The sequence below is a fragment of the Sinohyriopsis cumingii genome, chromosome 6 (genome assembly GCF_028554795.1).
Source record: "Sinohyriopsis cumingii isolate HCF-2022 chromosome 6, ASM2855479v2, whole genome shotgun sequence".
NCBI lineage: Eukaryota > Metazoa > Mollusca > Bivalvia > Unionida > Unionidae > Sinohyriopsis > Sinohyriopsis cumingii.
In genome coordinates this window covers 65,131,298-65,145,562 of record NC_142966.1, presented here as the reverse complement: position 1 = coordinate 65,145,562, position 14,265 = coordinate 65,131,298, and the positions used below count along the sequence as shown (strand labels likewise).

Sequence of the window (14,265 nt, the reverse complement as noted above, 5' to 3'; positions counted from 1 at the left end):
AAACATGTAAAGTAAAATTGCTTATTACATTCCTGGATACAGCATAATACATTTCTTAGAACATATGAGTTGAATTTCCATGACTAAATTCCTATTTTCTGTGTATTCCAAATGTTTTATTATAATGTTCCTTTGTTATAATATTGAATTGGTTTCATCATTGGATTTGTGTTCCACCTAAAAATTTGCTCATTTATAATGTGTAACAAGATAACCGGGTGGGATATTTCGGATTAACAACAGAACACGTTTTGACGACACAGATATATGGTTTAATGTGGCGATTTATATGAGTAGTGGATTATGAAGATGTGTACGTATTTATAATCCAAATATTGGATCTATTTAACAAAAAACGCACAGTTTCAAAGATGGAAAAAATATACAAATAAATTTAGTTCAGTAACCCTAAAACACAGGATAAATGATTTCACAAATGATTCAATAATGGAAAGATGAATATAGTTCACTCAAATAGTAAACGATGTAAGTCTTTACACATAGTAAAAAATGTATTCGCTCAGGTAGCGAAATTATGTCACTAAACAAGAACGGATATACAATCTATCCTTCCAGTCCTGAATAATACACTGGGTCTTACTAACCCAAAATTAGCATACAGCTAAAAATACGTGTGTGGAGATGCACTCCGTCACCCGTGCACCATATCCGCTCCACAGCTCCTCTGAATCAATTTCACAACCAATATAGACTCCGGACCCTCGGAATACTATGATCACTTGAAACATTAGACCCTCCGGACACTTGAAATATTAGACCCTCCAGTCCCCCTGATCCTTTGACGGCTCTACAGCTGGGTCACCTTAGGCACTCTTGACATTCCGGACGCTAGACATTAGACGCTCCGGCACCTTAAACGCTCCGGACACACGGACGTTTCTACCCTCTGACAACACCGGACACCCCGGATATTCCTACCATCAAAAACTCAGCCCTACAGCTGGAGTTGTGCGAATCCTTTAAGCAGGCCGCTTGCTGACAAAACCATTAGTATTGTAAAGGTCCTTTACATGTAGTAACGTATTTATACCTTTAGAATTTTCGTTATTCCTTATCGAAAGCACCTTGCACGTGTGGCATAGGACGAATCGTACTCACGATTTCGAAATACATAGACCATATTATAATCACCCTCGGGTATCGTTGTACAGAGAAAAGAAACGAAACCCGAGTACATGTATTTAATTAACAACATTTACACCATTCCGTGACAATAACCTGATATACCAAACCCATTTAAACAGTGGCAGTTGTTTAAATGACAAAGGCATAAACAACAAAGGTGCCAGGTAACAAAAGTTTGATAATCATGTTTCATTCTTATTGGGTAAATAACAATGGCCCAACAATGGTGCCCCATAACAAAGGCATTCACACCTCATTCATACCCAGTACGTCATTATCATAGGTTGTTGGTTCAGTACAATTAAAGCATGAAAAGAAATGTTTCTGTGTTGTTATTTTTTGGCGAAATAATTTATAAATATTCTTTAGCTATCATCCTATACATGCATGTTGACTAATCAAGTACATCTCTCTTATGTTAAAAAATGTCTCTGGATGCATAAAAAGGCTTACAGTTCTTGCTTGTGAATGGGTCTGAAAAAGTTAGACTTTTGGTTATCAGCAAATTTAAAAATTAAATTTTTATAAATGTTCGGTAATTACCAGCTGCTGATCATGCAAACAAGCATGCATGGATGACAGCAGAAATGTTTTCCGAGAAGTCTCATTATTAGATTAACAGAAAAGGGATGACTATTGACAATTTCTTTCCATTCAAATAAGAAAAGGAATAATTTACTCATTGTTATAGTTTGTGAACAATTACTTTGTGACATGAATGTGGCTGGTTACATGTTCATGGATGTTGATACATTCATCGGATGGTAAACTTACTGAATTATTTTATTTTTACTTCACAATACCATTTACAGTATTTATTCAGATATATGATGTTGAACAATTTTAATCCATTCAAGTTCTGGCGGTAATCATATCAGCGTATTTCTTTATGCAATTATGTCCGATGTCATCAACATGGACAAGTACATACACAGTTTGTAAAATCAATGATGAATTTGGATATAATGTTTCTCTATTGTAACATTGTAAAATCCCAGTCCCCTGTGAAATGTTATCAACAGTAATATATATATATATATATATATATATATATATATATATATATATATATAGACACACACACACAGAGTAATTCCCCTCTTGAATCCCCCACCCCCTGACCAGCAGCCACCAGCTTTATATGGCCAGAATACTATGACATGAATGACTTAGTGTTCTGATCTCCTCTAACATGGCCAGCAACTAGAATTTTAGTGCAATATTGTCAAATTTACCCCAAGTGTGTGGCAAGGGAGGTAAGTAGTCTGATTATCCTTATTGATTTGTGTTCCTTAGATGTTAAGTTTTGTCACTGTAATAACTACTGGCTCTTAGTAGCACCAAAAATTATCAAGATGAATAGAGCCAGCTTCTGAGAAGCCAATTATAATTTACCTCAAATAAATGTGATATCCAGTCACAGATAGTAAAATGGTATTTTAGCCATTGTGGCTTCTCTGTCATAGATTACAAAATTCACTGAAAGCATACCAGATTTGCATAAAAGGTCAATCACATGAGAGCTCATTCATTTTGTTGACAATTGGTATCTTGTGTATTAACTACAAATTGTGTAATAACTACAACTTGTGTAAAATAACTACAAATTGTGTAATAACTACAACTTGTGTAATAACTACAACTTGTGTGTAATAACTACAAATTGTTAATAAAAGAATAAGTTGTTGCAAAATGTGCACAGTGTCATCATACATTCTCACTTATTCTCAGTTTATAACAGAAAGTGAAAGCAATTCAGCTAAATGACAAGAGGGATATCCCTTTGATCCTTGATGAGAAATTTGATGTCAGAAAGATACAGATAAAAGTTGTCAATGTACATTCAACTGAAGTGAATTGGAAAACGGAATTGACTGACCTTGATAGTGACAGTCAGGTGTTGAGCCAAGATTGTAATGAGTAGGTGGTTTGCACCACAATTGGTGATTAATTATAATTGTTTTTAATAACTTTGATATAAGTTTTATCTCAGTAATTCCATAACTTAATAACATTCCTGTGTTTTATAATGAAAATATTAAATATTTAAGATTTTGGTTATGCCTTTGTACTTTATAATGCATACATACTAATATGCATCTCACTATACACAGTTCATGCTAAAATATAATAGAGACCCTGGTTGTCTGAGTGGCCTAAGATGCTCACCTTTACACATCACTGACACCCCTGTTCACTTGGGTTTGAGTCTTGGCTCAACTAATGTGGATATGTTAGAAAGCTTGCCCATAGTTTCCCATGTGGATTGGTGGTTCTTCCCAGGAATTTCTTGGATTCTTCGTACACCAAATATTCTGGCTCCATGCATAACCTTTCAAATGCCAAAAAATGGCATTAAACCCACAAAACCACCAAAAAAAACCTGAAAGATAATGATGTTGGTATGACCTCCCAGAATGCTTGAAGTCTGATTACAGCTAATTCTCTTGAACTGACCACACCACCTTGGGCTGTTTTGGCACAGAGTATGCTGACCTGAAGAGCTTTTAAATTTGTACAGATAATGCCAATTCACCATCAAGAATGGCCACTGTTTCCAAAAAATCAATTAATTGACTTATCAAAAACTGTTGAAAAGAATTGGATCAAATTTTACAGAAAGAATCTTGGTAGGAAGACCTATCAGTTTTATATAAATGATACCATTCCTCCCCTTACTTAAATGAGGAAAGCCAGTGTTGTAAAAAAATATTAGAACCTGTAAATGACTCCTTTAAACTGGTGAATAGAATTTTACCAAACTTGACAGAAAATTTCCTGGCATGAAGAACTTTCAAGTCTGTACAAATGGTGCCAATCTACCACAAGATATGGCTGTCATGACTAAAAACACTAAAAAAAAATTTAAGCAACTTCTCCAGATACTTGAACTGAATTTTACCAAATGCGATAAAATGCATCCTGAGAATGAGGCTTTTAAATTTGCACAATGATTCCAGCCAACCACTAAAAGTAGATAAACTTTCAGACCACTTATCTCAAAAAAGTTGCAGATATCTTTTCCATTAAAACATGCGTGGAACCCAGGGAACATACTTGAAATGTGGAGTAGTTGCCCATAGATGCAATAGGATTTTTTATCATTTTGATATGAACTTTTTAAATATTCAGAGTACCATGGTCTTTGTAAAAAAAAATTGACTTTCCTGGGTATTGTTTTAAAAATGGTCTCCTGTACACCATGTATGCTTAAATTTAATGCCCTGAACAGAATTTAACCAAGTTTGGCACACACTGTAGTTGTATAAGGTCTTTCAATATTGACAAATGATACTGATGTGCCGTCAGATATGGTTGAAGATCAAAAACCTAAAGAAACCTTGAAATAGTTGTTTCCATGATCAGTGGCATTAGTAGAATTTGAGCTGATTCAGATTTCATGGCCAGCTATTGTTGTTGTTGTTGTTGTTGTAGGGTTTAACACCATTTTTCAGCGCAGTATAGGCCATACATGGCGGCCAGTATTAATGGTGGAGGAAGAACCTGGGAAAACCCCGGAAAGAACCACCGACCCACGAGAAGCTACTGGCAAGCTTTCTCACATGCCCACATAGGCCGAACCCGAGACTCGAACCCACACAGGCAGAGGTGAGATGGCAGTCATCCATAATGGTGAGCGCTTTAGACCACCAGCTGTTCTTGCATTTGACTGTTAGGAAGATGTTAGGCAGGTGAGATTTTTCGGATCCATTTGGGTGTTTTGTTTTGAAATCCTTTTCTCTCTTGTGGTAATTAGTTGTTCCTATATTCCTGATGATTCAGCCTCCAAATGGTTTCTTTTATACATTATTAATTATGCTAAAAAAGGGGTTTTCTCCAAACACTATAGCAGTATATCACCGATTCTGGCCTAAAACATGGTATCATCTTGGAAACTCTTATTTGCACTTTTTATTTTGCATTAATGGTGGCATTGATATGGGGTTTTGATCGAAACACCTAATGCAATATGTAATCAGTTATGAATAAAAATAGCACAGATCCGACCACTAACATATCCATGATTATGTGAAAGAGTTTGAAAATCTTTAAAGTCCTGGTTTGACAAAATCCATGACATTTGTACCCTAATACAAACATTCATGTTAAAGTTCTTTAACATAATAATTGCTTTTCCATTACAGTTTTTTTTTTTATATAGATTGTTGAAATGCCATTGAATTGTTTTTTTTACTTTGGGTTAGACTGAACCAGTTTTAAGGAGTTAAATTTTACCTTTACTTTTTCTTTTCCAGCTGCAGCAGTCTTACAGAGTGTAGAGTTCATTTGATAAGAAGTATCCTGCCATATTTCACTCTCCAGGACTGTCTCACCTTCATGGAGATTATGGTTGCTAGGCTACTGAGTTGTCCTTTAGAAACTCTGGACTGTATAGATGGTAAAATAGTGTGCTATTCATTTGGTCATGTCTATCCATCCCTCCATACATTTGTCCCAAGAAGTTTGTTAGCAAGATGGCACAAAATGCACCTTGGTTGACAAATTAAATTTGAAAGTCATATTTGTATAAAATTCCTGTTAGCACAATTAATTAAAACAAGTAGGTGTAGACAAAACAGAATTTTATAGTATTATCCAGGTTTATTTAGATTATTTATTATTTTTAGGCATTATATCAATTCTTTCAATGTTTTTCTAATTTAATTTTACTCTTTTGATTTTTGTTCTTTTGATCGACACATGAATACACATGTTTTATAAACTCAGATCTAATTTTTTGCATCTTGTAATTCAACACAAGACAAATACAGTACATAAACCGTTTAATTCATTCTATAGTTGGACATTTTTGCACATAATAATGCGTGCTTTTTCAGATATAGAAGGCATTATTTAATATACTTTGAGAAAGACATGTATTTCTGTTAGAATTATACAGTTCTTTTATGCATCGTATCATATATTAGTTTGGAGATCACAAGGGTTTACCTTATAGTGCAATACTTGGAGGAAAGTCCTGAAACAATTTTATCCAGAATTTGAGTTAGTCCTGCATCGAGTGCAAGTAAAACTGTCCTCAGGGCAGTTTATACAGTTGATTATCATAGAGGCAATTAAAAGGTAAGGCGGTCAAGCGAAAGCAATCACCATTTAATAGAATAATTGGCAGAAACGAGCTATGATGAAGCCGTGTTAAAGCTTCTGAAGGCTTGTGGGAGAGTCCATTAGGCTCATTTGCATAGGTAAAGTGGAATAATCTAATTCATTTAAAATTGTAGGTAAATCATAGAGATGCTTGTTGGAAAAGTGCATTATTACACATCATTGCCTTGAATAAGAAGGTTCAAGCCATAGGTATTAACGATTATTGGCAAATTCATGATAAGTGGCAGAATTTCTTTGAACTCAGATTTCACTCCATATATTACACCCCAAAACATGATTAATTCAGTAGTCAGACTAGTGTACAAGTATGATTCATTTTGAATGCACGATGTCTCAATGCAGCACCGATTCAGGAAAGGATGAGCTGCCTGCAAAGATAGTAAAGCCCAGCAAAACTAAATTTCAGAACTCTTCACTGGAGTTTGACTTTGTGAAGTGCAGCAGCAAGGGTGAGCATTATTTTAATTGCTTACGCTGCAAACACCATAAAATTATCAACAGTAGTCACACTGGCTAGAATGTACAACATCTGTTATTATAGCAACACCACTCAGCATATTTGACACGCCATCACAGAAATGGAGATGCAGAAAGATTGTTTTCTGTGTTGATAATAATTAAGATCATCGGTAAAGTTTGAACAACAGTACCATCCAGTCTTGAATGAGTTCAAAGATGAACACATATGACACTTGCATTATCTTCAGTTCCCCTACTGAAATATTGAGAATAGCAAAGACTGCATCTGATTTAAAAAATATTCCACTGTCCAATGGTTTCTTAGCACAGAAACTTGATATATTTGTTTTTGTGAATGCATCTCTGATTGTGATAATGTTAGTGTTGGCACATGTGTGTCCTGGTGGAATCGGACAATATTGAATCTACCAGTTGTGTAGGTTGATTTATTTCAACTAGATTTGTGGGAGTCACTTATGGCTTGCCCTTTTCATAGATCAGTGCTATCATTGAACTGTGCTATCATTTACATGTATCACACACAAAATTTGATGCTATTGTAATATATTAAGAGACAAAGCGAGGGCCAGCTTGGGGAAATGGGGATGTAACTCTCTCCACCTCTTACATATTTGTCTAATGAATTATGATTAGATGATGTATTTAAAGAAGAAAAACATATTTGATAATGTGGGCACTCTATCATAAGCCTTTCTGTTGATGGAAGAGCATAAACTTCCACTTTGATAATAACTGCTGAATGACTAGATTTGGTCCTCTATTCCACTATTGAAGGTGAAATCACTTTTGGTTGACTTTCTTCTCTGTAAGCGGTGAATGTGTTAGCACTTTGCTTGCAAGCCAAAAGACTTTGTTGACATCCTTTCCTGCTTGGAAGGGCTGGATTTATGCAGTAGTGAAAGAACTCTTAACTTATTTTGGTCAGGTAAATATCGAAAAAATAAATTTTAGTTCAAAAACAGGTTTCTTAAACACATAAGAGTAACATCACTAACATTACTGAAGTCTTCTGTGCCGTATTGTCTTTGGAAAGAAACCTTGGTGAACAGAATTTTCAGCAATGATTAGGTACTGGAGTGAAAAATATTTCCTGTTGCCATTGTCTACAAAATCTAATACATTATTTACGGACTGGCTTCCTGAAGTTATTTCACTGTTTTTAACACAATTATTCATGTTAGACATGATCTGTCAGCCTGTAGTGAATGGGCCTGCAAGTAGAAGTTTTAATAACACCACCTACTGTATTTGTACCGCTTTTTTGGTATACAGGTGCCCTTGGTCCCCTGAATGTGATCACAATATCAACACCTCTGCTGATTTCCACACACCAGACTGAAGTCTGGGATCTGCTCCATGGAACCATGGATCAGGTTCTCACCTGGAAGGAAAACCAGGAAGATCTCCTCCTCTTTGATGGGTAAGTGCAGATGTAAAGATTCTTCAGATGTATATCGAATTCCAGATTCCAAGGCTGTGAGCATAAATTGTTAGTAACTAATTAAACATTGGTGTACTGGTACATTGGGACCTTGAACAATTTGTTCCCCAATTTACACAAAACTCAGATCCTTGTTGTTGATGGGTAAATTATAAATGTATTTGAAACATCTTTTTCCAAATAGGTAAAACCAAATTTGACTAAGGTCAGATCACCACAGTTCTATATGGAGATCTGACAGACACTGATAATAGTTAATGTTTTGGTGACATTTGAAATTACTAGTCCCCAGTCCATTTATTTTCAGTAGCCTATCAGAGAAAGCACCGCAAATTCATGTTATAAGACTTGCTATTATTAACTCTATGCTCTGAATGATGTATGTAACGTTCAGATTTGAAAGTTGTTACTTGATTGGTGAAGCACAAAGTCAACTGAGTATAACTTCTTAGTGGTGTCCATCAGATCTCAATGTAGGACTGAGGTAAAAACATAACCATGTCTCTCACAAAGTGTTATACATACATACATAGGTTTGCTTGGCACATGCTTACAGGATTTGAATGCAAAGGAATAGACTGTACTAACTGAATATTGTAAACTGAAATACACATTGGGCACTGCTTGAATCAAAGATTTTTTTAAGCATGCAAGTTGATGAGTTATTTTTATGCCCTAGCCATGTCTGTGGATTGGACAGAGATAAATCATGGCAGTCATGCCACATCCCATTTGTCATGAATTTCATTTCTGTCAAGGATTTATTCGACTGAGATCAAATTTAGTACGAGGCTTTACAGTAGACCTTGATTAAGTCAAAAAATGTTCTGTAAGCTGGGTTAAAAAAAACAGCTGTTAAATGAAATTTTAGACTGTACACTTCTTTGTATAACAGTCTTAATCTTTATTGTAGCCCACTTTCAGAGGTGAATGGACAGCATGTTCTGTTGAATGCAGAAATCTGCCGTCTGCTGCAGTGTGTTGTGAGATACTTCTCTGCTTCCTTGTCGGATAAGCACTGGGACTTTACTCTCTGCGCCTTAGTATCCTGGATACAGGTCTGTTATTAACAACAAGTGGTAGCATATCAAAAATGGGAGGGAAATTAGTATTTTGCATGTTTGTTTGTTCATTCATTATGCCCACAATATCTCAGTCCCTATTTAACCATCTTTTATGAATTTTGTTATTTTTGATGCATCTCATAAAGAGTAATTCATCCATATGAAAACTAGGTAACTGTGGTCTAATTTGCATGCTCGAGTGACTATTTTTATTTTCAGCTGTTTGTTCAGTACGACCACAGTATTGTGGAGCTTATTGCACTCACACTCATGAAATTGGTATGTGGATACATCTCGGTGAAAGTAATTCAACCACATCAAACAGGACGTTAAAATGACCCAACTTTCATGTTTCAGTGTCTTTTATACTTCTAGCTTATTATTTGTTTTACTCTGAATACCTTGTAACCTATTTCACCAACACATGAAAATTTATAGCAGATGCATCTCAACAGAAGCAACTTTACTATAACAAAACTAGGTCATAGTGACTATGTGCATGGTTGAATGGCTTTTTATTTTACCTCTTCAAAGTAGTGAATCATTATTGTACAACCCTCTGCATCACTGTCCAACTATATAAAGCATACATATTCAGCCTCAGTGCATTACAAAAGTTCTTTTCTTCCTATGATCATTACAGCAGTTTTTAGAGGGTGTTAATGAATTTTAACGCAAAGAAAGGCTTGACTTTGTGTGGCTTTTAGGGGTTTAAAGCCATTTTTTCGCACAGCCGTTGGCTGTACATGGAAGACAGTATATTTGGTGGAGTAAGAACCTGAAAAACCCCAGGAATAACTGCCAACCAGTGATCAAAAACTAGTGGCAAACTTTCTCACATGCCCATATTGGCTGAGCTGAGACTTGAACCCACACATACAGGGGTGACTTGTCAGTGATTTGTATAGTGAGTGTCTTAGACCATTCCACTTCAAAAAACAGACATTGATGTATAACATTAAAAGTTTTTCCCACTTTCTGTGCATACTGTTGTTCCTGGAATCATGAAACATGATGATAAGTACTATACCCTCACCACAAAAATAGATCACTATGACATTTTAGGCTTCACAAATTTTGGTTACATTATGTATTTCAAGTTTATTTCTCAAGTATTATTAGTACTGAACTGGAATCATTAAAATGGATGCATCTAACATTTCATTGGTGCTCGCCTTTACAGATCATTCACACATCTCTCTGTATGAGTTCAAGTCTTGGCTTTCACCAGCATGGGTATGTGAGAAACCTTGCCAGTGGATTACCTTTGGTTTTGGTGGGTTCTTTATCTGCCATATTTGCTGGCTGCCATGTATAGCTTATTATGTGCTGAAAAATGCTGTTAAACTCCACTAAACTTCACAAAACCAAACCAAACCAAACAATTCTGTGAAGTTCTAGAGAGTTACCTCATAACCAGACAGGTGCTTTGCCATGCTGTATGCAGACTGTTATTCCTGAAATCATGAAAGTTCGTTAGGATATTCACTGTGATGAATTTTGTACCCTTATCACAAAAGTTGGTCCCTTTATATTTCATGCTTCAGTGACTGAAGTTTAATTTTATGTGTTATGTTATTTCTCATATACTGTTTATGCTAGAATCATTAAGCTAGATGATGGCACACATCTATATTAATGCCAAACCCTTAAAACAAAAGGATGTCCCTAAGACCTACATTATACATTTTGGCCTAGGTTAAACTTTTTGCATTAGCTCTTAACTGCACAGTTTTTCTTGGTCTTGATGTGTTCATAATATATAATCTAGAATAATGAAACTTAGTGAGGAGATGCATTTTGATGAATACTACCCTTTCATTGTAAATGTACGTTGCTGTGGTCAGTATTTTACATTTCAGTGATATTGTCTAAATTTTGTGTTTTAAGGTTATTTATCATTCGCTGAATGATGAAACATGATAATGATATGCAGCTGTATAAGTAGCTTCCAACTTAAGAATCTCACTGTGACCTATATTCACCTTTTACTTAATTTTATCAAGCTTTTCATTCTGTATGCATACTATTCCATCTTTATGAAACTTGGTAAGGATCTATGTAGTACATCTTTCTGGAATAGGAAGTCTCAGTAGTTCATGCTTCAGTGTCTTTGTTGAAATTTTGTGTTTAAATCTCATGTCTTTGGTGCTGTTTATGTTATAATAATGAAACTTGATATTTGGATACATGCATAGGTGTTAGTACTAAACTCTGACAACTAAAAATGGTCACAGCGACCTAGATTTTGTGCTTACTAAGATAGTCATGACCTGATCCATTTTTGCATGCTGTATATCCAAATCTTCACCAAATACCTGGTGCACTTGAAGGTAGGAATAAATATATTCATTCACTAGGTAAACATTTCACTGTCAGTGCTGTAACATAATGAAACATTATGAAAAAGTTCCTTGTGCAGTGAAACCTTATCTAGTTTAAATATAAAATGCATGAAGAAACCATCAAGACACATGAAGACCTTTGTTTCTTTATTTTTCTTCAGTGTATGGGGGACAATCAGGAATTTCTGTTGTCAACTTGCCAGCTTCAGTCCTTGACCTCTGCAGTGTGTGACCTTCTGGCAGAAATTATGACCTGCATAGTTACAAGGGTAATGGCCAAGCTTCCTGGATACCCACCTAACCTAGCATCTGAGTGGACAGAGTTTTTTAGTGATGGAGCCTACTCAGTTCTTCTTCCACTGTTTTTGGAATTAACCAGTACGTGAAATTTGTAACAGAGTGTATTTTATATCCTAAGTGATAATAATTGGAAATTTGTTACTAAAGTTTAGATTTAATAATAGATGTAGCTGAAATAATAATAATGATAATAATAATAATAATATTAGTCAAATATGTGCTATCAGCAGGGAGTTTCATATGCTGTTCTTGAATGGGTTTGTTTAATTTCATGTCCATGTTAGAAATTCTGTTATTAAATATTAACCGCTCTGGTGGCCTAGTAGTTAGAGCGTCTGCCTTGGATGCGGGAGGTTGTGGGTTCTATCCCCGGCCAAGTCATACCAAAGACTTATGAAAAATGGTACTAACAGCTGCCTCGCTTGGCGTTCAGCATTAGGAGGTTAGTGTTAGGACTGGTCGGCCTGGTGATGATGTGACTGGGTGGAACATCATGCTCCATGTCTGTGGCATGATGCCTCAGTGCTAGACATCACTATAAACTGCTTGAAGACATCATAGCGTTATGACTGAAAAATTGTTAAAGCTATGTTAAAAATCCAAATCACATCACATCACAACACATTAACATGGATATTTTGTTATATGACATCAGTTGTGTGGTATTGATAGGTGTTATAATGTGACATGAGACTTCTGTGACATTAAAATATGACAATAATGTTAATATGATAGATTTATGTTATCAGAGATCTGGGGTTTTTCTTTGTGAGGTAGCATAGTATATGTAAGACTTTGAAACAGAAAATGGTTTGCTCATTTTGAGCTCTACCAGAAGATTTTATTGGATGGCCTGTTGTCTGTCATCTGTCATGTGATCCTTGAATTATGTCCGTTCACTAGCACAAGCTTGTTATTGCTACTTCTCCTGAAAGTTTTGGATGATTGCCATGAAACTTTAAACACACATTCATTGTTCAGGCATTCGTTATGGTAACCACAGTAGCCATCTCATCTTTGCTCCTCCTGAATAGTAGGTCATATGAATATGGTCTTTTCTCAAAGATTTCTTACTATGTCTAGTTGTGTTGTTGCTAAATGAAAATGGTGCCAAATCTGATGACCAATAGTATTGCCATGGTAGCCATCTTGAAAATCTTGTTTTTAGGTTCCTAAAGTGAGGCAGTTAGAGTACCAACTAATTCTGATGATATACTTAAGTGGGAAACAGTATGGCTTCTCTGTCTCCTCATTCTAGTGGCAGAGGTGCCTAGGACAGCTGTTTCTTTTCCATAACTATTAAATCAATGTGGATTTCCATCAGAAACTATAGATGCTGAACCAGTGTGCCTGTTAGATAATAAACGGGTCCTTGGGAAGAAATATCTCTCTTCAGGGACAGAATTGCTCAGGCATGGTGGGCCACTAATTTTGAAATCCTAGAGGTTAAATTGAAAGTTTTCTGTCAGTTATGTGAACAGAGCATGTATCACCTTTGAAGCATGAGTACCAGAGTTGACTAACTTACCCCAGCTCTCTCCGAGAAGTTAGTTCTCATCACAATTTCAGATACTAGAAAGATCTCAGTAGTTCTTATGACCAAGAGAGGGATGATATCCTGCACAGGTTGTCATCCTGGATATGATGGGTTATCTACTCATCCTATGAGGAACTAACCCAAGCAAAGTTTAATTTCTTATGCATTAGCCTAGCATTTGAGCACAAACTGTCATCATCCAAGCTGTGAGATTAAGGTCAGAGATGGCATTATCAAGCTTGTACATCAAAAGTTAATCATCTTAAAGTTGTCAGTTTTACCTGGAGGGATCTGTACCAGCAGCACAACAGTCGGCCATCTTAGGTCATTCAGCATTTTTTTAAATACAAATTGAGTTAGTCTACTTCTGCTGTATTTGTGGGATTGAAATTGTTTTTCTCCAAACTGCATCCATGTATAAACCTTGTGCTGATCCTAACCCATTTCAGGCAGAAACCTTGGGGGTAAGGGGATGTGATTCCTTCTCTTCTTAACCTGTCTACATGTATATTATGATTGGGTAATGTATCTGAGGGCTGTTCATGTGAAATATACTTGGGACCCAAGAAGGCACATTTAATGTGGAGTAATCGCCCATTGTTGCATTTTAAAATTTTGTATCATTTTGATAGAGTATCCGGCATATATTTAAAAAAATATGCCTTCCCATGATATATGTTGAAATGGAACATCCCTGATGAAGTGGAACATACCTGGGTTACCCAATCAATTAGGTACACCCATTCAGTCCTTCTCTGCAGTTATATTCATGGAATAGTTTGCAATGGGCTTTAGTGCCAGTTCTTTTGTCATAAGGGAGACCAC

At 35.8% G+C, this 14,265-nt stretch overlaps 1 protein-coding gene across 1 annotated transcript in view; it reads left to right on the top strand.

The window, feature by feature from the left end:
• The window catches only part of LOC149797107 (E3 ubiquitin-protein ligase listerin-like), a 103,716-nt gene that overhangs the window by 70,942 nt on the left and 18,509 nt on the right, over positions 1-14,265 (top strand). Inside the window, exons 19-22 of the mRNA XM_089961775.1 lie at positions 5,403-5,545; positions 8,026-8,173; positions 9,108-9,252; positions 11,765-11,981. Of these exons, the coding sequence (XP_089817901.1) occupies positions 5,403-5,545; positions 8,026-8,173; positions 9,108-9,252; positions 11,765-11,981 (653 nt within the window). The remainder of the gene's footprint in view (positions 1-5,402; positions 5,546-8,025; positions 8,174-9,107; positions 9,253-11,764; positions 11,982-14,265) is intronic.